At 40.1% G+C, this 25,727-nt stretch overlaps 1 protein-coding gene across 1 annotated transcript in view; it reads left to right on the forward strand.

Moving 5' to 3' along the window:
• Positions 1 to 3,581: 3,581 nt before the first annotated feature.
• Positions 3,582 to 25,727, forward strand: part of LOC311155853 (ethanolaminephosphotransferase 1-like) — a gene marked incomplete at both ends in the record, with an annotated part of 53,461 nt that continues 31,315 nt past the window's right edge. Inside the window, 4 exons of the mRNA XM_084209303.1 lie at positions 3,582 to 3,638; positions 16,288 to 16,356; positions 21,090 to 21,198; positions 23,274 to 23,348. Coding sequence (XP_084065429.1) covers positions 3,582 to 3,638; positions 16,288 to 16,356; positions 21,090 to 21,198; positions 23,274 to 23,348 — 310 coding nt within the window. The remainder of the gene's footprint in view (positions 3,639 to 16,287; positions 16,357 to 21,089; positions 21,199 to 23,273; positions 23,349 to 25,727) is intronic.

The raw sequence follows: 25,727 nt of genomic DNA on the forward strand, positions 1-25,727 counted from the left end.
AAACTGTACTCTTTCACAGTACAGTGCATCGCTATGCTGAGGCGAGCTGTAGACCGTGGAAGAAATGGAAAAAAAAACCCCAAAACCCCTCAGGGGATGCCAGATTGCAGTGGATCAAAGAGTCAGTTTCTAACATTCACACAGATTAAAAATTAATAGCTCATCGTTTAAGAATCAAAAGCAAAAAAAGGTATTAAATGACTCAGCACACCCAGGAAGCATCTCTTTAGCAGCCCTTGCCCCTGGCTCCGAAAGATGTGAGGGTCTCCAGCTTCTGGAGTGTCCTGGCTGCTCACTGAGCCTAAGCCAGCTCATCTCAGCATCCTAGCTCCAAGTGTTCCCTTGGCATCTTGCAGTGGCTGACATTTTTGTCATCTCCTGCTCCTTCTCTGTGTCAGTGCTGTAAAGGGAGTATGAGTGCATAACTTTCTGGCAGACTGTAACATTTGGGAAACATATTTGCCTACTTTTTATGAGACACCTCTGTAGTTTAATGGGGTTATTGCAAAAAAAAATATTTTCCAATCTGAAACTGAAGGTCTGTCATAAGAATACTCTCTTTTGGCTCTAGCTGGTGAGAAAAAATGCAGGCCCATATTCAGAGCTGGAGAAAAGTGACATATATTTTAAACTTCAATCAGTTTACTGCCATGAAAGTTTTTCCTCTTAATTTAATTCAATAAGATTTTAAAATTACTGAGGGGCAAATAACACTGAACTTTACAAATTTTAGTAACTCCAGATATTGAATTTTCTCTTTTAGGTCTAGAATTAATACTACTTTAGCCTAATCATAACTGTGGTGTACCCTTGTGTTGAAGATTTTACAAACACTGCTCCTGAAAAATGCCTTGCCCAAGGGAGAGTAGTAGTTAAAGAGTGGGTAGGGTAATACATTAGTTCCTTCTTCTACTGCTTTGGCAGCTGGTCATTTTGGGTTTGGTCTCTACAGGAATGTGCCATTAGATGCCTTCTAGATAAAGGCTATTGCATGGCACACAGCTTTAGGGTGGGGAATAATCAAGACACAATAAATTATTAAAAATCAAAGTTGCCATACTAGGCAGTCTTCCCTATCCAAGAAGCTCCATCATTATTAATTTATTATTCTAACTTAGAGAGAGAAGAATGAAACCCAAGGATTTATTGGGTTATTTATTTATTATTTACTTTATATATATATATATATATATCTGTGTGTATAATAATGTATTTATTATTTATTCTGGGCCATCCTGAGCCCTCATCTATTTGCCTACCATTCTGGTATGCATGGAGACAGCAGTAAAGCACATGGCTTGAGCTTGGATTGCTGGCCTTGGCAAGTCTGTGTGTGTGGTCTTAAAGGCCAACTATTCATATGAACCATGATGCCTAAATCAAGGAAATTCCTTAAATCAACAGCTAGCAGATCGTCATCCTGATTTTTTAAGTTTTTCTAAGCCTTCTGATGTTTACATTCTTGTAACAAACTTTCTCACACACTTTATGTAAATATTTTGCATTCTTTTATGGAGGAGGAGAAACTTGATGGACTCTTGGTTTGTCCAGTGTCATTGGAGAGGTGGCACTGTCACTTTTGGAAATCTATAAATGTTGGAGTCAGAAATTTAAAATTCTCTCCTTACCCTTGAGAGAGCCGCGTGTCCGCCTCGTGTTATTTCGTGTCCTATAGGGACACAGATCAGTACAATTTCCACAGTGTTCTCAAAACCCATGCTACTTGTGTCTCAGCTTGCTCTGTGATATTCCATGCTTATTCACCAGTCTGGTTCCTGCTCTTTAGTATAACTTAGGCTGCCTCTTTTGATGTGCTCATTAGCAGACACAGAACATGCTGAAGTACAAGTTCAAGCAATTGCATTTTCACATGTAGGCAGTCTTTGACATTCCCTGTTTAGTGGAGTATTTGTGAGGGTTTGAGGGGGGTTTTGTGTTTCATTTATCACCAAAATAGTTTTGAGAGAATAGGAAGTAAAACTTGTGTTCTCTGTCTGCTATATCTATATATCTTCTGTATCTATATATTTTTGATGTAAATCTAGAAGCCTGCAAAGAGAAAATTTTTTTTTTGCCTACCTTCTACCTTTCAGAAAAGCAAACACCTTTTCTACTACTGTCCATCATATTCCTAATAGTTGTTCAGACAAATTTCTGCTTTCATGTTTGAGGCTTCTAAGGTTAGAGTCAAGAAGTGAAAGTGATAATTCTGAAATGCTTTGGCCTGTTTTAGTAACTTACTTGGACTAAAAAACTGCAGTGAATACAGTACAAGTCGTGATTCTTTTCTTATGTGCCCTTGTAAATTATTCAATAGCATAACACAATTTAAAATTGTGATAATAATAATGGAAGGGATCCCAAATCAAAATTCAGGCAATGAAACTAATTAAAATTAGAGTTGGCTCATGAACTAAAGTTCATACACTTTAGCTTTCTTAACTGGTTTCAAGCTTTTAACTCAGTAACCTGAAGTTAAGTATTAAAGTTCTGGGTTGTTTTCAAGAGCAGAAGTTCAGCTGCTGCTGCTGCTGGAAGCAGAATGCAGGTGTAAGCACATCTCAATTGATCAGTGTGTAATTAATAATACAGAACAAGAACCATTGCATACAGTTTGCACTTAACGATCATAACTTGTGCATAATTCCTATCAAACCTGCCCAGTTTGTAAAATAACACTGACTCTCACAATATATGAGATGCTTCGTGGGCTGCAAGTAATGGATTTTAATTGATTTGCTTTCTGGATATATTCCATTTGGTCCATAAAATCACAGACCCTGACGTGTATGATTTCAACTCTCTCTCCCAGTAGCGTACAGCAAAGGTAACACAAGGTGTCATGCCATATGCTGAAATACGTTTGCATTTGAAACATTACTCCTGATGTTTTCCAGTGTTCTGCCTATCCCAGTTCCTCACTTCCCTAGAAATCAGGAGGCGCAGAGTGCATTGCTGACTGATGTGGTGTGGCAGGCTCCAGTGCAGGTGCAGTAGAAAGATATTTATCAGATATAATAAATATCAGAAAGATATAATATCAGATTATTGTTGGAATGCAAAGATAAACCTTAATCCTCAGTGTCACTTGTTTCTGAAACGCGGCGCTTAACATTGTTTGTGGAGTGTCGCTTGACATGTTTTGCATTTGTTACTCAGCATTGTTTTGTATAGCGACTTCACGGGCGCGTCGTCCGTACGCTGTAAATACGGCATCTTGAACAGACCCGTAGCGAGAAAAACAGTTTGGAGGTGATTCCGCGACGTGCCTTGGTACCGTGAGGTCATTACGGGTGTGAAATACACCCTGTTGGCAGGCGGGCACCGGAGCGTCCTGGGGCCGCGGGGAACCGCCCGCTCCCACGGGAGCCGCCCGGGAGCCTCCCGGGAGCCAGCCCCGCGGGCACCGCCGGCGCGGATGCCCGGAGCCGGGGGCAGGTCCGGAGCCGGGGGCAGGTCCAGCCCCGGGGCGCGGCCGGGGAGCCGCCCTCCGCCCGCCCCCGGCCCCGCCGCCTCCCTCATCCATCCTCCCATCGCTCCCATCCCTCCGTGCCTCGGTGCCGGCGCGGCGCAGGGCGGCGATGTGGCGGTGGCGCTATGTGAGCGGTCGGCAGCTGCACGGCTTCCGACACTACAAGGTACGGGGCAGCCCGGGGCCGGGAGGGCGGGCGGCGGACGGGCAGCCCCGGCTCGCATCTCGGCTCCGGAGCGCTCCGCTTTGGGCGGCTGGGTCCCAGCCCCGCCTGAACGCGGCCCCGGCCGGCCGGGCCATCCCCTCCATCCGGAGGGTCCGCAGGGCTCCACCTGTGCCCGCAGGGGGATGTCCCGCACCTCCACCTGTGCCCGCCCGCAGCCGGCCTGGCTCTGGTGGAGTGCGTGCCCTGGGCAGGGGGGTGTTCGCGGGGCGGCGGGTCTCGGTGGAGGCAGAGTGAACTGGGTTTTGAGTGAGTATCAGCGTCTGTAAAAGCTGTGCCCGTTTTAGAGCAGCGTGGTTTTGGAGGCATCCGGTGTTTCTGTAAGAAAGCACGGATTGATGCTGCTTGTCTGGCTGTCTGCAAAGCCTTCGGACACAGGAATGCTTTGGCGTTGAGAAATGAATAAGAAAGCTGCCAGAAGGGGGAAAGAAAAACTTACTTTAAGTAATTTGATCTAAACCTCATGTTTGCAAATAACCGGCATGCAGAATCCCAGTAAATGGGTGAATCATTAGATATTTGAATTTACCAGTGTTATGCCATGGACTTAGGAATTATGGGGGATGCAGTATGGGGATCATCCAGGTTTGTGCCAGCTGAGGTGCAGGTGTATGAAATGGGCCATGCCACCCTGTTCACACGCCTTCGCCTCATTCCTCGTGAAAAGCAGGAGGGGCATACGAGCTTCTACCCACACAAAACCCAGCCTTTTATTTTATGTTCAGTTTGCCAAAGCAGCCCCTACACCATGCTCCCCAAGATTCTTGCCTTCTTGCTCTTACCGTGTGCCTTCCCAGGCTGGGCTCCCGCCAGGGCGTTCAGCTTTTCCTGGTTCCTATCAAGCCCTTCCGATCCGTGTGCCAGCAGCTCTGCCTGCTCACCTCAGCAGGAATGAAGGTGGAGGAAGTGTGGCTTCGAGAGTGTTCTCCAGGTTGCTTCCTAGGAACTTGTTATGCACAGAAGCTAATTAAAATGTACCAACCTGTTTGTGTGTCTCCGATGTGAGTGGGATAAAACATTCTGCAAGCTGCTTCTGGCCACAGGGCGTGAGTTGCACAGGTCTGTGCTTGAATGGTGAAGCCGCGGTCTTGACTGAGATTGGGAGGAAGAAAAATAAAAAGCAATTTTTAGGATAAATGGATGTTGTTATTTAAGTAACTTTCCTGAATTATTTGAGTTCATAGTACAAATATGGGAATGCTTGTATCACATTCTATCTTATCCCTTGAATGAAAATAGCTTCAAACAAGTGCAGATGAGGAATAATCAAAACAATGCTCTTTAAAAAACCTGTAATCATTGTGCCATACTTATGATTTACAGGGCAAATTATTACCAAAAGACAGAATCACATATCAAATAATTTAATTTGAATATATTGGTTTCTCAAGAGCATTGCAAAGAAACTATGTTGGGTAATTTTCTTAAGTACAAGAACCAGCCAACACAGATATTTAAGTATCTGTTCTATTGTGTTCTGAAAAAAAAACCTAGTAAGTGCAGGCTTTAGAAAGTTGAAATCAAATGGTTTTCTTTTACCTGAGGTGACTTGGGACTGGGATATCTTGGAAATAAATAAATCCAAATGGCATGTGTTTCACACACAGAAGTACAGCTACATGAGGTTGGTGCTGCTGAGCTGGTCAGGTGTCTGCAGCATTTGCCTGGTGCTCCAGGTTGCAGGAGGACCTGGCAGGTGATGGCAGTTCTCCCTATTCCTAAATGCTGCTCCCAGTGATTTAAAGTACTCCAAAAGTACAAAAGGGGTGCAGCAAGGAAACCCTAATCATTACCACAATCTCTTGTCCTTCACTCTCCCATACCTAGGGCTGCCACAACCACAGCTTTGTTTTCACCACCTCCTAGGCCTGACACATGCTCTTCAACCTCCTGTTGCCCTCTGGCTGCCATCTCTTCCCCTTCAGCCTAGGGCCTTTCTGCATCCTGGTCCTTCAGCTTCCCAGTCCCTTGGAGGAGAATGCTGCTTCCTTTGCTGCCTATTCAGCAGGTGCTACACTCTGATCACTGTGCCCAGCACACATGGGTTACCTCTTCTTACAGCCTTCTGGCTATTTCTACCCTGTGTTTCCTGGTGAACCCAGCTGTGGGGTAGTATGGAGGGATATGTGTGTTGGCTCTGTGAAGAACTAGGTTATCTCTGAAAGGATCTCTGAGCATACATTCAATATTGAGCTAAAACTCTGTATTGCTTCTGGATTTGAAGTGTGCATAGAAAACTTTAGATTTAGTGGCATTCCATCTCTCTGTTGTACATCACACTGCAGCATTGTACTCACAGTACTATCAGTGGTTTAACATACTCCCTACTTTGCACAATTTATCCACTGAGTATAACGCAGCTTAAAAAAAATAATTTGTGTCATCAACTCCTTTTGTAAAGGTAAATATGGCCTGAAAAAAAATTGTTATTCAATTTTCAAAATTTTCACACAGCTGAATTCATCTCTCTGCCATGAATGCTCCAATTGTATGTTTGAGGCACTGTCTGTCTCCTGTTTGCAGTTGGAGGAGGGCCTTGGCAACAAAACCAGCACAGTTCTTTGCTAAGGGAATGGCAGACCTCTAATGAATGCAAAGATTTCAGCACCCTTTAGCATGTTAGGTCCATGTATATTAGGCTTTTGAACCAAGTTTTCCCCAATTACCAAGCTTTGGCTTACATCACAGAGTGACCTCAGAGCACAAAAATGCGTTCCCTTAGGATGAACCTAAACCAGATAACAAACACACACGTACCCCCAGGACATTCAGTCCCTAGTATTATAATGGAATCAGTTTATGTGATACCTTCTGAAATCCTTATAGTACAGGCACTGGCTCCTCAGAACTAGCTATTTCACTTTACTAATCTTTTCCCATTCATTCTGCCTGTTAATGGGGTTTTAGAGATTCAGTTTTCCTTCTTCTGCTTAAAAGCAGACTGAGAACAGGTGAAGATGTGATGATATGAGAGTTCAGAACAACCCTGACTATTACTGCTGTGATCGTTCTGCCATCTTCTTGCCCCTGGGTCAGGTGCTGATTTCAGGACAGTTGAATGCTCAGGTGATTTGCTGCAACTGTATCACAGAAGATTCTTATCCTTGGTTTGTGTCCTGTTCTTCAGGACATGGAGCAACAGAGCCAAAAGCTACAACCAACTGGAATTGTAGGCTTTGGATCATGTCGTTCCTACTTTTATGTTTTATCAGCGTTTTGGAGTTCTGGAAGAGCACCCATGGAATTACACTGCTGCCTTTTTCTTTCTGCCTGCTTGGGTTTCTGTTGGAAACAAGCTGTTCTGCAACAACCAGGTGATGAGTACAGATAAAAGCAGAATTTGGTTCTTTATTTTTGTCCTTCTCACCAGAACACAGTAATGTTGGTGGTGAGCTCGTGTTGCCATTGTCTCTTCTCATCACTCCATTCTTAGGATTTCCCTTGCATATTTGCCTTGAGTCATCTTTCTTTACAGTATCTGGGCACAGAGGTTTTTCAAGCCAGGAAACATTGATGCTTTATCCTCTTTGAGAATAAGAGATCTAAGAACAAGCTATAGAGGCTTGACTCAAACAACAGGCCTGGAAAAGATGATTACAAAAATCAGACACAACAATAAAAATTGACATCTAAGGTTCCACATTTTCATCTTGTTTTGTCCACACTGTTTCTATCCTCTAAGTCATTTTTTAGCAGGTAGCTCTGTGTGTGTGGATAAGGGGTGTGGTGAAGAGGGGAGAGTAAATGAGGTATGAGTAGTTTCATTTCAGTGAGGGGTCTGCTACTGTCCCATGTTCTCACAAGTAAAGCAGATAGAGGTAATTAAGATGAAATCATTGTACAATCAAAATATTTTAAAGAGTTTAAAATATTTCCTCAAAGAGAATGGAAAAATTTAAAGTTTTCTGTCAAAGTAGTAGGTTCTATCAAGTAGGATTCTACCTACACAGCTGTCTCTCTGTCCCAGCTCCATTGCTATTCAATACTTTCATTAAGTAACAGAAGGGAGAATATTGTAAAATTTTCACTATACTTAAAAATTTTGAAGAATAGGTTTATTATTTAAAATATACTTGGAAAAGGGATATAATACCCAGAAATCAGTATGAAAAAATTCAGTAAACAAGGTTTTGCTTAGGGGAAAGAAAATCAACATTTAAAACATAAAATAAGAGACAACAGAGTGCAGGAAAGATACCAGGGGATCAGAGTGTTGGCAGCATTGCGGCTGTTATAATAAAGGGAAAAAAGTTCTTAAGCTGGAAGTGTCATAAATATGTCAAAGGGTTCTGTTTACTCCTGAAGCTGATGTACTGATCAGGTATCAAGTGGAATAATGTGTCCTGCCTGCTTTGGCACACAGTTTTCAGTCCTTAGAATGACATTATGAATACCAAGAGGCTTAGAAAAGATGAACCGTGTGAGATAGTCTGAGTAAAGTGGGAGTAAGAGCCTAGTAAAGAGTGCCCTTTTAAAGAAAGACAAGATGTGAGTTTTGGCCACACAAAGAGAAATTTAAGGCATCTGTTATGTGAGTCTTGTGTTAATAAGGCCTGCTGGAACAGGTACTAAAGGGGATTGGGCAATCATTCTATCAGTCTTAAGAAATGGCTGGATTTCTCTGAGGCAAGATCAACAATCTAGTGTTGAGCATTAATAAACAAACAGTTGCTGACACCTTTTTATGAAAGTTTTGGGTAATGTATTTTCTTTTAGTGTGCTGACATGTTTGCTTTCTGCAAGCAACGGGGCCATTACCTCATGGAAACTTGATCTGCATCCTTAATGTATACTGAACGTGATCTTGCATTAGGTGAACACTCTGGACTAGAAGATATCTCAAATGACATCCCAGCCCTCATTTTGGAGGGTTAGAGAAACAAGATCAGATGCATAGTGATCGCCTTTCAAGGTCTGACTCTTTCTTTTACACTGACTAATACCAGAAGAGCAAAGGGTGTTGAGTATAATCTAGTGAATTAATGTCTGGAAGTTCAGGATTCACCCAGATACAAGACTGGATTTCTGTGAAGTCTATGCTTTTCCAAGGCTACAAGTGTAATTATGAGGTTTAGAAAAATCATGGGTTCTGCTCACCTTAATGGAACAGTCGTTTTGCTTTCTACTTTGGTAACACAAGGAGTTTACATGATTTTGAAAATTTAGAAGAGACTTTCATTTCCATGCTTACCTGGAACTATTTAGGAGACAGTTAATAATGGTCATTGCAATAATGCTCATTGCACATAGACAATTTTATGTATATTGAGCACTTTCTTTACATGTTTCTTATATAGTGTTTTTCCACATAGTATTTTTAAGTTTTTTCACTAATATTTAATTCCAAAAATTATCTGAAAGCAGTTATCAGTTGTGTCTGCTGTAGTTAGATTTTTCAAACCACCACAGTTTATTAAACTGTGTCCTTGAATATTTGAGGCAGTGAAAACTAATGCTGTCTGGCTTCAACAAAACTGTGGGTCAACAGCCCACTGTTCTACAAATAAAATCTTGCAGTCTTCTTCATGTAACTTTGATGGAATACATTTTGTAATTAAGTGTTGTTGAATAGTATGTGAAATAAACCAAATAACTCATTACTCTTACATTATCTGTCACTGCATTCGTGTGTCTCATGTCAAAGAGCCATGGGCCAACTGAATATGTCATTCTGAAAGACATTCTTCATGCATGCATTACCTCTTTTTCCTCATCCTGTTGTGATTGTAGCTGACAATGTAGCATTTCATGAGTTCTGTAATCTTTATCTTCCTTCTATGTATCATATGCTAATGAACCAAGAACTTAATGAAATCACATCACAGAGATGCTGCATTTGATATAACTTGCTGCAGGACTTTTTTCCCAATGATGGGAAATTGTACATGGTTTTGAGTGCAATATTACACCCATTAATTTACAAAGGTTCATTAGATCACTTTTGGGACAAATATGCTCAATGTAAAGAGTTGTATGCCTTGTTGAATCTCATAAAAGTGCAAATACCAACTGCATAGTTTCATTTTATTGCTTTATCAAGAGATATTAGCATTCTGAGATGCTTTTTGGATTTTTATATGTAGAATATGCATGTATACTTATGTATTTTTGTTTATTCATCTGTGTTTTAATTGAAGGCTAATTGCAAAGATGTAGCTGTGATTTGAATGCGCAATGTTTGTTATAAATCTAAGGGAACCCTTATTCTAAGGGTTGTTTTGTAGAGGTAGGAATCTTTCTGTGAAGTAACCCCTCTCTTGTGCATCAGGATATTAGATAACACAAGGGCTCAGTGTATGTGCTACGGAACTGCTGTTCAGCAGCTCTTATGGAAACTACAACATGCTTTTAATCTGTCTTCCCTTTTGGGCGTGGAGTGGTTTCCCCACTTTGGGTTCCCAGGTATTTAGGTACACCCTCTGGCAGAGCTCCAGCTGGATGGGTACTTGGTCTGCTGTTAGATCTTTAAAGGGCTGCTGGCACATACATATTTGTACATGCACAGAAATAGGTGTAGCACAAAATCCTGCTGTTGTTTCCTTTTACTGACTGTGGGAGTACAGTCTGCACAAAAAAAAAAAAAAACAAAACATAGAAATCAACTTTCTTGCTATGTTAGACCTTCCTTGAATAGCAAGTTAAGGACCCTGAGAGTGTGCAGGTTTTGTTTTAGCAGGATTTATATTTTTCCCCATTCTGGGCCAGCCTCTACCTTTGTCCCTTTACACACATGCAGCTGTCTTCTATTACCCCTTGCTCAATATTTAATCATGTTTCTATGTTCTTATTAATTATTTTGGCTTTGTTGCTAAGTGCTTAAACATGTCCCATGTAAGCCTTCTCCTTAAGAGAAATTAGGCAGCATCCTTAATATAACTACTATTAGTTGAAAACTGGTTGCTGACTTCCAGTCCCACTGACTGTCTACCTCTCCATGGTCTGGATAAAGCACCTGGTTTTGAGCTTATGCTAAGAAGGAGGAAACCTGCTGAAGTCCCTTCTGACCTGAATGATCCTGTGATCCAAAGCCATGGTCCTGTGACCTTAAGGCCATGACACTGCTCGGCACGTGCCCACAGCTCTATGTGCCCACGACCTCATGGACATGGGTCCATACCTACTTCAGGATGTGGCACAGGACTCAATGTGTGTCAGGATTCCTGAAAATGAGGAGGTGAATGATAAATACACCTTTGCAACGAAGCATCCCCAGGACAGCAGTTTGAGTAATAACAACTTCCTGATGACTGAGTAATACCAATCAGGATTGTTGAATTGCACAAACCATGGCGTTCTAGTATTTACTAGGAATAATATCAGGTGGAAGGAAAATCTAACTATATTTCCTAGCTGTAGTGTGCACAGGCTAATGGAACTGGAGGGGGCAAACTGAGAGGGGAGAGAGGAGCTCAGGAGCCCAGCTCGGGCAGCCTCTTCTTTCACAGTGCAGCTGCATCCAGCCCTAGTACAGGCTTATAACTCCTGGACTTAGGTACTGGTGGTCTAATAAAAAACCAAAGAAAAACAAAAAAAACCCCATTTATGTATGTGGGTAGGGGAAAATGCAGAATACACCAAATTATTGTATAGGAGATAGAAAACCCAAGCCATTATTTATGAATAATTAACTAACTGATGATATAATGTAAAGCAATTCTATTATTAGAAGTAACAGGACTGTGTTTTGGAATACATCAGCACTTAAAGCACTGAACATATTTGGCATCCACAGTGTTGTGGAACTCTGTTATTTGTAGCATGCTTCTCTTTCTTCCCTTTGTGAAGCTTTTGTTAAGATCCAAGACTGTGTCCCATAATAACTAGAAACCTGTAAAAACATATATTAAATAGAATTAAACTCCACATGTTTAACATATTCTAGGAATCAGAAAGATTGATGGAAAATTCTTAACAGATGTGCCAGTATTTCAGTATTTTCTTTAATTTTTATGTGGTTCCTGAAGTGTAAGGTTTCACAGAAGCCAAGTTCATATTGCATAAGACATTGCCCAGAAGGGTGATTTCCCACAGAGCTTTTTTCAATATCGCCTGGTCCGTACCCTGGACTGGGAGGGTCATCTTCCAGTTTTCAAAACCACAAAAACCCCTTACCTTGTGCAAAAGAGAGTCCATTGTCATGCCTCCCATCCCTTTGTCTGTCATTTACAAAACACAGGTGTTGTCAATGTAAATGACTGAGTGGCACAATATACTGCTACCTGGGACACGATGATTTAAGTACAGGAAAGGAATAGTCTGTTAGTATAAAGAGCAGCTGAAGTTGAAATAACAATATAATGTAGTTATGCAACTACATTTCTTGCAGCTTGCTTTCTCTCCTGACTCTGAAGTGTATGTAGGCATGCTTTATATTTTTCTCTCAATTGTAGTCATTCCAAAGTTTTATTCTTGTGATGCCTCCACAGTGCAAAGCTGGAAAGGGCTGGGGAGTCCAATGAAGATCCAGTGTCTGCTCTCATTAATGGTTAGCTCACTCCCTGTTTGGGTTTTGTTTGTTTATTTCTCTAAAGTCTCTCCAAGGCAATAGCTAGGCTTTTGGTTTGGAAATAGCCAGTTCTGGAGGAAATGCACATCATTTTTTGTTTTCACCATCCTTCAGCACTCTTCCAACATGGACATTTGGGTTTTTTAACACGCACGGCAGACAGGGCTCACTTTCATGCTCTGAAAGTGCCATATTGCTGGGTTACAGTGTAGTCTCCAGATTGTTTCAGATGCTTTGAACTTAAACATATTGAATGCTAATGATGTGTTGGGTGTGTGGGGCCAGATGATGAGGCCCAACACCCCTCCAGCAGATGCTGTGTGGTGCTGATGTGACCAGTTTGCAAAAATGGGAAGTATTTCTAAGCTGTGTGGATGTGAGCCAGAAGGTACCTTTTGTCTTGTATTTAGCAGAGCAGACCTTGATCACTGTGAGTGCTTTTGCCCCTCGGTGTTTGGCTCTGCTCTGCCACTGCAGAACACTTGTCTTTTTACTGAGTAGCCAAACCTTTGCTTTTGCTCATTTTTCTTTCTTCTGTTTTCCTGTAACTTTTCTTAATTGTTTATCATCCCCCCCCCCACCTTGTTTCCTTTCCCCTTTAACACAGGTGACCAGCAGAAACTTCATGCTGTGCTGGATCCCCTGGATGGAAATTAAGATGCAGAAACACAAAGTAAAAGCAGATTTCATGTGTGCTGCCCAAGTCACCATGTATGTGTGCACATGTCTGGCGTCTGTATTCTCATTTCTAGCTCTTCTAGAAGCCATTAACACTGAGAGAGAGAGCAGATGACTTTCAAGGAGATATCAGCTATTAAATAAAACCAGAAAAAGCATTTTTAAGTTTGGAAGTAAGATGAAGTCAATGCCATTTTTCCTATTCCCTTACTGCTGCTGTTCCCTCCCAACTGTTACAACTTCTTTTAAAAATAGTTGAGAGAAGCTTTCTGATTATTCCAAGCCCTTCTTCTTTGCATAAGGACAATCAATCCCCTTTCCAGGACAGAAACTGTTTGCAGGGAATTGCTTAGTGCTTGTATAAGCCTTGCACTTAAAAACCTCCAACAGGCTTATCCTCTCCACTTTGTCTTTTAGTAGAAGTGCCCTGAAAATGACAGAATTGCACAATAGCAAATGGCAGTGCTTTTTTTCCATCAGGTTCAATGGACTCTTGCATTCATGTTCATTGGTCATAATATGAGCATGTTACTCAGTACTTTGCTTTTCTGAGCAGCCATGAACATTAAACTCCTGAGGATTTCATGGCCTTGAGGTTAGTAGCTTCTTGGGAGCAGAACAAAGCAGAGTATTAAACTGTATAGCAGACTTTATTTGTCAAGTTTTATTTTTTGCCGTGACTGAAAACTATTTTTCCATGGGTGTTTCCTTTGGTCTGGCTAAAACAAATTATTGTGGAGGGAAGTGCAAATTTCCATTCTTCTGCACATCTGCTGAATGTTCCTTCCCCACCCAGAGGACCAACAGTTCAGCCACAGACACAGGAATTAACAGGATGAAGTGTGGTGTGTCTTGAAATGTCTTTAGGTGACAAAAGCTGGCTGTAATTCTCCTTTTTTTCCCCTTTTTCCAATAAGGTCTGTTTTGATTTTTAGTGCTTGACTTCGGAAACTGTGAGGCAAACAAAAAGCTGACTTCTGTCTCTTGTTTGTGTCTGTTATGTAGAGATATGTTGGAAAGCTACCTAACCTCTTACATTTTCCAGTAAAGAAAATACAAAAATTATACATCTATATAGTCTCTTATATTTTCTCTATAAGAAAACAATTTCAAAGAAATGAGACTGATTTTCCTTTTTTTTCTTCTAAGAGCAAGCAGCAGTTCTGAACACCCAGTGAATATTTTGGATAAAAAGCCTCATTTTACTGTTGTTTAACTAGCATTTTCTGATTTTATTCATGACTTTGACTTGGGGGTGAGGGGAAAAAGAGAATGCCAAAGTAGAAGCAAGAGTAAAACTCCCTTATTTTGACCTTTGCACATTCTTATCCAGGTATGGCTGAATTCATTGAATTTGCTGGTCATCAAATTGTCCCATATTTCACATAGTCTTTGAATACCAGCTGGGGTAGGGAAATGGCCAGTAGCCGCAGTGAAACTTTGAGCAGACTCCTGATTACCTGGAATCTCAAAAGTGCTTATGGATACTTTGAATTTTCTTCATTTTCAGAGGATTTCCATAGTTCTCTTGTGAATTAAGTAGTAGCTGACTGGTCTTTTGGCATAGGTATTGTTTGTCTTGGTATTATTGTTAATTTTGGCATAAATGTTAAGCAAAGCCCACAGGTTTTGGTAATTCACATGCAAGCTGGACTGTCAAAAGTTTAAACAGTTGTAAAAATCAGTGTTTGAAAGATAAATACAGCATCTGGACCTGCAAATACATGCAGAATAATGAAAAGTAAAGTTTTACCTGCAAATTAATTTTTTTCTGAGGTTTTTCTGAAGAATTCTAATATATATTCTGTTGAAAAATCTGTTGATGACAAAATTGCATCATGTATTAAGTAATATGGGTGGCAGTAGCAGAAAAAAAAGATACATCAGAGTGAACACTTTGAGTATTTTTAGAAAAATTAAAATCAGTGATGTACACTTCACTAAACTGAAAATTTTATTCCCTTTGGAAATTTAGACAGTCTGGGCTGACCAGTTACTGCTACTGATATTTGTCAGTATGTATTTACAGTGAATAGCTCTGTTATAAAAATTTTATTAGACGCTATGTTTATGATCTGTGGTTTAAAATTGAACACAAAAAATTACTATGTGAATGCTTCATTTTGTCCAGAAGGTAATTAAAACATATGCTTTGTATTCGGATATAAAAAGGAAATGTATGGAAGCGTTCCTAAGCATTTCATATGTAGATGCCTGAGTGTAAGAGAAGTGCCTAAGTTGCTTTGATAATTAATGACTTGGAACAGGTACTTCCAGAATGCAGTCTCATCCAAAGAGTAGTTGGCTAACAGAGGTCCATATATTAACTATATGTATGGAGAGACAATTAACTGTTGGCTGAAGTTATGTGAAAGGAGACTCTTTGTCATCAGCTCTTCTGCAAGTGAACACCTTTGTCAAACTGTGCTCTAGCACATCCCATCTTACTCCCATTTTCTGCACATGATGTTTGGACAGTGCTATATATAGATAGATCTGAATCTTCGTGAGTCATATGCATCATCCTAGCAATGTTAAGCCATATATGCACTTTAAAAGTCAAAGAATTTCTGAAATAATTACATGTACCACCCCAGTGATGGATACCTTCTTCCAATGTCTACCTGCCAGGGCCCAAGTACATGGCTTTCAGTGGTATTATCAGTTAAGATTGTTCTTCCTAAGATTATTCTGTGTTCTGCAGTCTCAAGGCAGGATAAAACTTGATACTGTCCTCTGAGGAAAAAGGAGACAACAGCATTCCAGGGTGGCCTTGGATTTCTGAAATATTTTGTTTACAAAAGATATAGCTATGTACTTACTGGAATTTATAAAACACATGTGTTTTCAAGTCTGTCCAATAGAGAAATGTTGTTGTGGTAATGAACTGTGCTATTTTAGAGCTTGTTTTTATAGTAACATTGCCTTACAATAATTAGCATAGTGCAAATGCAACCGTGGTACTATGACAAAAGCTGTGTATCTCTGCAAGATAATAATCCACCTAGAAACACATACCATGTTCACTATCTCTCCTACAGACTAGCAATGAACTGGTGCTCAGACTGTGCATTACTGGTACTGGAAATAAAGGTGTTAAATCCAAAATACTGTAGAAATGCAGAATTTTATAGGGTTGTAAAATTAATAAGAATTTAAAAGTAAAATGTCACTGCAGAGCTGTTTGCCATTTCACAAGCCTAAACCTTTGTGTTAGTACATAGAGTTGCTAACATGGTAATTGTAAATCAGGCCAGTGCTTTTAAATTAAATAAAACCTGTACAAATCAGAATAAAATAAATTTACACCAGTCTCACTGAGTGCTCTTAGATGCTGAAGGACATGTAGTCCTGGAAAAATAGCCGTTGTTCAGTGCTTTGTTTAACATGCTTGCTTTTTCCTCACAGTACAGTGCTGTGGATACAAATCCTTTATCTGTCTATATTATGCAGCCCATCTGGAATAAAATTATTAAGGTAAGAATTTAATTTAATACAAACATAACTTTTTAATGTAAGAATTTGTTTTAAATATAGTGTGTACTTTCATTTAAAAATATATATTAATCAATAAAGCTGAAATGAAGACATCTGAAAAGAAAACAAACGTTGCAGGATATTTAGCTGTGTTTAAGGGGTGAGTGTATTGTTTTGAGATTTTTTTTTTAGAAAGAAAGGGCTTGTTTCTTTTTTTCTGATTGCTGTAGAAAAGGCATCCATTTCTTTTCTGCATCTTTCATTATTCCATCTTTCATTGAACAGCTTTGCAGACATGGATGGTTTTACTTAGTACAGATTATTTTTGTACAGCATATGCTGCCTAACAACAGCATGGCTCTCTCTCTGTGCTGTGCATATGATTTTATGCAAGCACTGTCTGATTTTCTCCCGAGGGGACTTGCTTGAGACAGCCAGGCATTCCTCACAGAAGCTGGAAATGAGAGTGGTTACCATGATCACCATAATGATTGGAAGATGCCATCTCTTGAATGCATTGCAATCTGCAGTTTTTAAAAATAAACCACTCACAATTAGTTATGCTGTTGTTGGAAAAAAAAAAAGAAAAGAAGCTGTATCTCAAATAAATATGAACTTTATTGATCTCCAAGGAAGCACTGACTTCCGCGTCTGCCTCATTACAGGAAATGTTTAGATTGGAGCAGACTTGAAAATAAACCTTTGTACAAACAAAAGAAAAGGATGTATGTGGTCAGAGTGTTGCTGGATCTGCCATCTTTGGATTCTGTAATTCAGGTGTTGCTTATTCTTGATATGGCAGGAAAATCATAATCCCTAATTCATAACCTCAAAGTAATTTCATGGAAAGTGTTCATATGACCCAGTTGAAGAATTGAAATACAACTTGAACATGGGATGAGAAAAAAGAAATTCAAAGATGTGACACTGACTTCAGTACTTCAATTCAGAGACTTTGTTTTTATTCCCACCATAATATTGAGGAAAACAATGAGGCAGAAAAGCCCCTCCAGCACTCTGGCATGGGAGATGAGTGGAGGCTTTACTGTGCACTTGCCCTTTGGTTTAGGAGATGGGTGAGTATTCATCTGCTAGCAGATTGAAGGGGGAGTGTTGTGAATGCAGAACTTCCTTTGCAGATAATTTTTCCTAATAGTTGCAGCATTTTACCAGAAGAAGGACAGCATTATTGAATGTTCCCCTATAGCTTAGCCACAATGTAATTGTTTGTAAAATGTCAGTAGGAATGCAAGTTGCTGTCATGGTTTTCTTCCTGAACAGTACATTGCAATAGGGAAATTGGGATAATTTTCAAAGAATTTTCAAAGAATGTTTTGCATCTACTATGTTCATTCAAAATTGGGCAGTACAAGTGTGCATCTTGATGACTGGGTGAAGTTCCTTCACTCAATTTAGACATCCTGATGCATCCCTTCTCAGATATGAATTAATTCTTTTTAGTTTCTAAACTGGTGACAATAAAAATTCCACATGGACTATTTTTTCTCGATTCTAGAGGAGTTGAAAAAAAAGCAACCTTAAATTCACTGAGCCAAGCAAAAAGAAAAACAACTCATGAGAACAATGCCTTGAGATTTGGGTCTTGCCTTTCATATGCCTGTTTAATCCTAATGGCAACACAAGTTTCTCTGTATTCCACAACCAGAATTCATTGGAAGATGTGTTTCCTGTGTTGTAAGTCATTACCATTCATTGTAAAATGTACTTCCTGTGTAATAAGAAGTTAAGAAGAGCTTGACATTAAAAATATGTGAATTTGTGAGCTGAAAACATATTGTGATAACCCAGCTCATTTATCTCTGGTGGGGATGCAGGACAATGAGGGGAAAGGGAGGAAATCCCACTGGAATACACAGGTGTATGCCAGTATCACTGAAATCAATTAAGCTCCCCTCTGTTGCCTTTATGAACTTTGATTTTATCAGCAGAATTGGGCAAGAGTAGCATTTTAGTGGTCTCAAGTGACCTAGTGAAGTTTAAACAGAGCTTTATATAAATGTGTACTTTACCTTTTATTATCCAAATAGTTGCTGTATTAAAGCATTTGCTGTTTGTATTAAGGCTTTTAGAATGAATGGCTAGACCCAGAGAAACAGGAATCAGTTAATACTTCATGGAATTAAGAGTTTTTTAAAAGGTTCAAGCACACAAGGGTTTTGCCAGAGAGCAGATGTGATTTGCCCCATGGCACCTCCAGTAGTATTAATCATGTAGCACATTGGTGTATTAGACCTCTACTGTCTGTTAATTAGACAATAAAGATTGCAGCTCATCCTTCTGTAGCATACTAATAAATTCAGGCTCTATTTTTCCAAGGTGTGTAAGAAGTTAATCTTAAACACCCTGTGATTTTCTAATTATGAAATAGGGTGATGGTAGTGTAATGCCAACTAAAAAGATAAGGAGCATTAAATATAACAAAAGGGATTTTGCAACTGGAATACTTTCCAAATACCTAGACAGATTAGGTTCAGTAAGGATCAAAAGAACATGCTTAAGGGTTTAACTGCAGGAGTCTGTTTTCCTGAGGACAGAACTCCTGCAACTGTTTTTCATGGTGTCTGTTAGCCAAAGGGATTGCAACTATAACAAGTTGAAAAACCTTTGAAAGTTTCCTTCTTAAAATACACAGTTAGCAAGAAAGTGGGTTAAAATAACTTCTTCATGTTCACACCATGGAAGCATGAATTATTTCCTGTAATAACTTAAAAATGACATTGTGACTGTTTAGAATGATGAGCCTAATTAGAAAGCACACGTTTGTGGTGCCCCACTTGATTTGATTGTCAATAATCCTTATGAATCATCCAGGAAAAAGCAGTCAGTTTATCCATATATCCATGTAAACATTCCATCCACAGTGTCTTTTGATCTATGATTTAGATTAAAAGAGACAAATCTAGATTTTTTTTCAGCGTCTGTGCTTCTTCTTTCATGGAAGGTCAGAGATACAAGATAAATCCGAGCAGGAGATCCATCTTCTTCATCCTCAGGTAGCAAAGGTGGGAGATGTGCAGCTGTTGCTGCATGCTGAGCATGCAGTCAGTGTAAGAAAGGGAGACTATGCAGTGAAGGGTTCCTCCTTAGATGCTCTCCAAAAGGAAATTCAGGGAACATTTACTGTCCCTTTTCTTAGAGGTTTAGATTTGCCCTTTTGAGCACTCAGAATGATAGATATGTTACATTTTTAAAATTGTTGCTCTATGTGTTCCATGGTGTATTTTAAATATCATGAGAGCTGACATGCAATGTTTTAAAATCAGTGATAAAGTCCTGCTGATAAAGAAACAAATATCAGATAAAATAGTTTTCCCAGTGTTATTACAGAAAATGTCCAAAAAAATGTAATGGAAAAGTGTTCAGGAACTCTAACCTGGTTTTTGGAAGTGTACACTTAGTCTGTACACCACTGGTTTTCACAATTTCTCCTGAATATTACAAATTGCTCTATAGTTGAAAAATATAATCTAGTCAGGATATTAAATCAGTCAAAGCATTCAGATTTTAAAAGTAAATTTAAGTAAATGTAGTAGTTGGATAGAATGAATTAATATGTATTCATCTGTCTGTTCAGCTAGCTAGTCCTAAGATATTAACAAAACATTTGATTTCAAATCTATTGTTAGTAAAGTTATTGTATACTATTGTAATACACTGTTCTTGTTAGTATCAGGAATTATTAGATTTTATTTTCTTTAATATTTTCTTGTACTATTTTAAAGTGTTGAATTACTTTATATACATTCTGAGTCTTTAGGCACTCCAAATAAGCCTCCAGTATTTTTGTGGTTTATATATATTGATAAGTGATACATATTGAGTGATGATAATGGTTGATACTTAGTATTTCTGCAAATATGTTCTGTCTAAAAATCATGTAGAAAGCTGTGTAGGCTATTTCAAAAAATATTCTGGAGAAACTCTGTTACCTGGGAAGAGTATTTTCAAAAGGGATTCATTCCTTTTGCAGTGTAAGGAGCACCTTAAAGCCACAGGGAATGAATGCCTGAGAATGATTCCTGGGACAAAGTAGTTTAGGTGAAGGCAGAGAGTCCTTTTCAGCACCCTCCAAAGTAAAATGAATTAGTGGAGTGTTAATAATTGATGAATAAAGAGGGAGACCCTGTCAGAAAATTACTATTTAGAGAGTAGGGAGATGCTTGTAACAGGGACATCTTCTGAATCTAAAAGTGTAATGCACTCAGGATCTGATGTATTTGATGTTTGGAGTAAGAAATTATTCACATTCTTTGGAAGAAGAGCTTTCCTCATTTTAGTGTGGGAATACAATGCTTACAAAACCTGCCACGTGGATGCTGAATTACCACACTGGGGTGCTGCAGTCTTCTTTCAGTTCTGATACAGCTGATCAGAACAGAAGGCTTTCCTTGGAAGCTGGGTAAATGATAATGTACAACATTTTAAAGGGAGTACAACATTTTAAAAATACCACTCTTACTGCAGTCACAGAAATCAGGCAAAAGGATTGCATTTGAAAATAAATTTCAGAAATTAAAACTGTATTTTGATTTGAAAATGGGGAAATATACAAAAATCTGAATATTGCTGGTATCATATAAAAGCTTCCTTCCTGATATAAAATATTTTATCAAAATAAGATGTACAGTTTGAAATACACTTTTTCTGATTAAAATAAGATGTACAGTTTGAAATACAATTTTTCTGATTTTTTTCCTTTCATTTTTTAACAGATAGTGCCTTTGTGGATTGCTCCCAACCTGTTAACATTCTCTGGATTTGTCATGATTTTATTTAATTATTTTCTTATATCTTTTTATGACTGGGACTACACTGCCTCAGGTAAATATGTTCACATTGTAATTTTCAGGATGACTGAAATGCTTATACTTCTGAATGTTACAGAGAGGTAGCAGACATTTAAATCTTCCACTTATTCCCTTAATAAGGCTTCTGTAGGTGCAGATAGGAGAATCTACCTCACACATAGCATTATAAATTTAGATAATTTTATTGAAAAGTCTAATTTAATTGTATCCCTAAAATGGGTTTCAGCATATTCTGCTTGAAGTCTCTGGTAAGATCTCATTATATTTAAAGTTTATTCCAGGGTTTAAATATGCAGCCAAATTCCATTTGAGTAGTCTTCTTTATATTTTCATTGATTTCACATTTCCTAATACCTAAACCGATGTCAGAAGGAGTTAACTTCCCTTTCATTTCTCCACATATTCACACCCCCATTCAAGATGGCTTCTAGACAAAAGCATAGTTTCTAAATAAATGTCTCTTCAAATTATGACTTTTGAAGTCCAAGTCCATGTTTGCTCCTCATTGAAGACCAAGTCAGAAATTTTTTGGATCTGATTGCTCCTGAGTGTGAGGCATGTTTGGTTTGGGCTTCTCAGACCAGCTGTTGGAGCCCACAGAAGGTAGTAAGAATCTTCCAGGTGATTAATATGTTAAATATATATCAATAAAAGGCTTTGATTTTCTTTAAACTAGACAATTCAGTGAAGATAACTTTTATTTCCTGAAACAACTGCATTTAGCTGCCTTTATTTTGTTATGCCTGTGGTTAGCTTCAGGAGGTACCCTTTGGTGTGAGTTGTTGTACATTTAGCATAGCAATTCTAGGGGCAGGGATACTTGTTAGCAGTTTTGGTTCAAAAGTTACATTTTCAGGACCTGCTTGTTATACAGTTGTCTGACCTGGTTCTTGAACACCTGGTGCTTTTTTATCAATGCAGATGATATTTACTCAGCCCTGTAATAAAAGAACAACCAGAACAGGTCTTTTTAATGGGATGATGTTATCTTGGCACATTCTCAGTAGATATACATGGAACTTGAAGACATTTAAAGTGGTGATGAAGTCTGTTAGAGTTGAGACCTGTGTGGTTTGCAAGCTCTTCCTGAGTCCACATGAGAACGGTCCCCATAATTTCTCAGGTGATGGAAAACTTTCATGCAACCTAAAGGGCCTTTGGAGTATCATATATCAATCCTATACCTAGGATCAGAAATAAAAAATTGAATTTCCTGCACAGTTGGTTTTCATGGTACAGTTTGCAGGTTTGCAGCTAGGAGTCAGGAATTGTCATCTTTGCTTTCAGAATGGCAAGATGAGGCACTGAGAGAAAGGTAGTCAGGGCACTGCTTTAGGTGCTGCATGTCCTGGCATCATTCAGGCAAGGACACCTCTGTATGCAGGAATTCCCTGTTTGGTGCCAAAGGGCAGAAACCTGAGAGGCCTTTGCATTTACAGTTGTTTAGTGTTGATGTAGTATTGGGTGATGTTAAAGTTAAATAGAAATCTCTTTGGAAGAAGGATCGATTTCTTTAAAGGAGCAACAATAACCTTGGATTAATGCTGTCAGCAGAGCAACAACAGAACTCTGGGCTCTGTCCAATTCAACTATCTTTTCCTTTTTCTTATGGAAAAAAAAAAAAAAGGTGCTGGTATTTCTGCTAGCCTAAGGACAAAATCTTCCTGTTCCGATCTGTGTGGTGAGAGTGATACACAGACCCCAGACTGGTACTGATAATAATTCTTGAAAACTTCTTTTTTCCTACATATTACATGAACATTAACTAATTTTTCAGTGGATATTCTTCCCATGACCTGTGAATATTTTTGCCTAGTTGCTATCATTGTTTTGTACAATACTAGAGTCATTTCAGGACCAAAAAACGTCTCTATTACCTTTTGTCCTTTACGGTGGAAACACATTCAAGCCTGCTCAGTGCTTCTTTGATAGAGCTCACCAGTGCCTGAAGGTCAGACTCAAATATTTCCATCTGTTTGATGCAGTGTGTTAATCAGTGGCAGCTAGTTTGTATCTATGTGCATATCTTGGTGGATTTCTTTGATGTTAACCCCTGTTACACCGGCTCACTACCCCATTTTTTTTCAGGTACCAGTCCTGGACTTGTTCCCACCTGGGTGTGGCTGTTCAGTGCTTTTACCACCTTTTGTGCTTATGCTTTAGGTAATGTACAGTGAAATAATTTGCATGTCTGACATTTTCATGTGATTTTATCTTCAGATTCGCTAGTGTTGATTCTGAGATAAAGAGGCATTGCGGATAAATTACTGATCTCTTTCCAAAAGAGTTCTCTTAGATTAAAAAAAAAAAACAAACCCAAACTAAAAAACCCCAAACCACAACACAAAAAAAAAAAAAAAGTTTATCAGACTTAAACCCAAACTAGCATGTTAAGTAATATACTAGAGGCTCTATTACATACAGTAAGTCTTATCCCTCTTGAATGTTAAAATTATTTTAGAGGGACAATGGAAATCATTATATAGCAACAGTCTGGTTCCCACCCCCTTGCCATGGGCAGGGACACCTTCCACTAGATAAGGTTGCCCCAAGCCCCATCCAGTCTGGTCTTGAACACTTCCAGGGATGGAAGATTCCCAGCTTCTCCAGACAACCCAATCCAGTGCCTCACCATCCTCACAGTAAAGATGTTCTTGCTAATACCTAATCTAAACCTACCTTCTTTCAGTGAACGCATTCCCCCTTGTCCTATCCCTACATGCCCTTGACAAAAGTCCCTCTCCAGGTCTCTTGTCACCCCCTTAGGTACTGGAAGGCTGCTCTAAGGACTCCCTGGAGCTTTCTCTCCTCCAGGCTGAACAACCCCAACTCTCTCAGCCTTCTTCATAGGAGAGTCACTGCTGTTTGGTTTCATAAAAATCTTTGTCCCTTGAGGATGACATTCTGAGAAGCTCAGACATCAGAATTAGCAGAGGGTGCCTTCAAAGACATAGGAAAAATAAAGGACAAAGCTGTTAGGCACTTCAGTGCTTAAGGAGTGTGTGAGGAAAGGTGGTGATGGCAGATGTGATGACAGGCCTGAGCTTCTTATGGAAATAAGTAATTTTTTTTTCTTTCCTCTTGCTGTTTTTCTCCCATAACACCTACACTTCAGTTTCATATTCCATTTTTACTACACCATTCTGCGCCATGAGTGTATTTTTAGGTAGACTGCACCTTGCTGTGCAGTGGTGTGAAGACAGACCTGAAATGATGCTGACCTGGAAGTGACATCCACACGTTAGTGTGGCTTTTTTGCTTTCTCTTCCAAAGCTCTCTCGTTCCAAACTGGGCTTTCCACACTGTGGTGCAACAGAGTTATTTTTTGGGGAGACTAAGGTAGTATATTATATTTAAAGGATTGCACAGTTCTGTGTAATAAGGGCCCAGGAAGGCTGTATACATTTAAAGAAAGAAATCTTATAGGCACAGGAGCAGGCTATCCCTAGGTGCTGAAGGATGAACCATCAGGGAAGAGGACTGGCCTGGCTGAACACAGAGCTTTCACTGGACTTGGAGAGAAAAAAAAGTCTATAATCTTGGGAAATAGGGGCAGACAATCAAGAAGAGTACAAGGATGTCATCAAGTCTTGTAGAGAGAAAACTGGATTGGTGAAAGCTCAGCTGCTGGAACTCTATGTTGTCACCATTGTGAAAGGTTGTAAATACAAAGTGTTTTTATAAATACATTAACAACAAAAAGAGGGCCAAGGAAAATCTCCATCCTTTATTGGATGTGGAGGGGAACATTGTAACCAAAGATGAGGAAAAGGCTGAGGTACTGGATGCCTTCCTTGCCTCAGTCTTCAGCAGAAAGACCCAATAACCTCAAGGCAGGCAGCCTGCAGGGCTGGCAGGCAGGGACAGGGAGCAGCCAGACCCTGCTGTGATCCAGGAGGGAGCAGCCGTGCCCTGCTGTGATCCAGGAGGGAGCAGCCGTGCCCTGCTGTGATCCAGGAGGGAGCAGCCATGCCCTGCTGTCATCCAGGAGGGAGCAGCCATGCCCTGCTGTGATCCAGGAGGGAGCAGCCAGACCAGGCTGTGATCCAGGAGGGAGCAGCCATGCCCTGCTGTGATCCAGGAGGGAGCAGCCGTGCCCTGCTGTGATCCAGGAGGGAGCAGCCATGCCCTGCTGTGATCCAGGAGGGAGCAGCCATGCCCTGCTGTGATCCAGGAGGGAGCAGGCAGTGCCCTGCTGGGATCCAGGAGGGAGCAGCCATGCCCTGCTGGGATCCAGGAGGGAGCAGCCATGCCCTGCTGGGATCCAGGAGGGAGCAGCCATGCCCTGCTGGGATCCAGGAGGGAGCAGCCATGCCCTGCTGGGATCCAGGAGGGAGCAGCCATGCCCTGCTGTCATCCAGGAGGGAGCAGCCATGCCCTGCTGTGATCCAGGAGGGAGCAGCCATGCCCTGCTGTGATCCAGGAGGGAGCAGCCATGCCCTGCTGTGATCCAGGAGGGAGCAGCCATGCCCTGCTGTCATCCAGGAGGGAGCAGCCATGCCCTGCTGTCATCCAGGAGGGAGCAGCCATGCCCTGCTGTCA

This window comes from Fringilla coelebs, assembly GCF_963513975.1.
Source record: "Fringilla coelebs genome assembly, chromosome: 1".
In the NCBI taxonomy this organism is placed as follows: domain Eukaryota; kingdom Metazoa; phylum Chordata; class Aves; order Passeriformes; family Fringillidae; genus Fringilla; species Fringilla coelebs.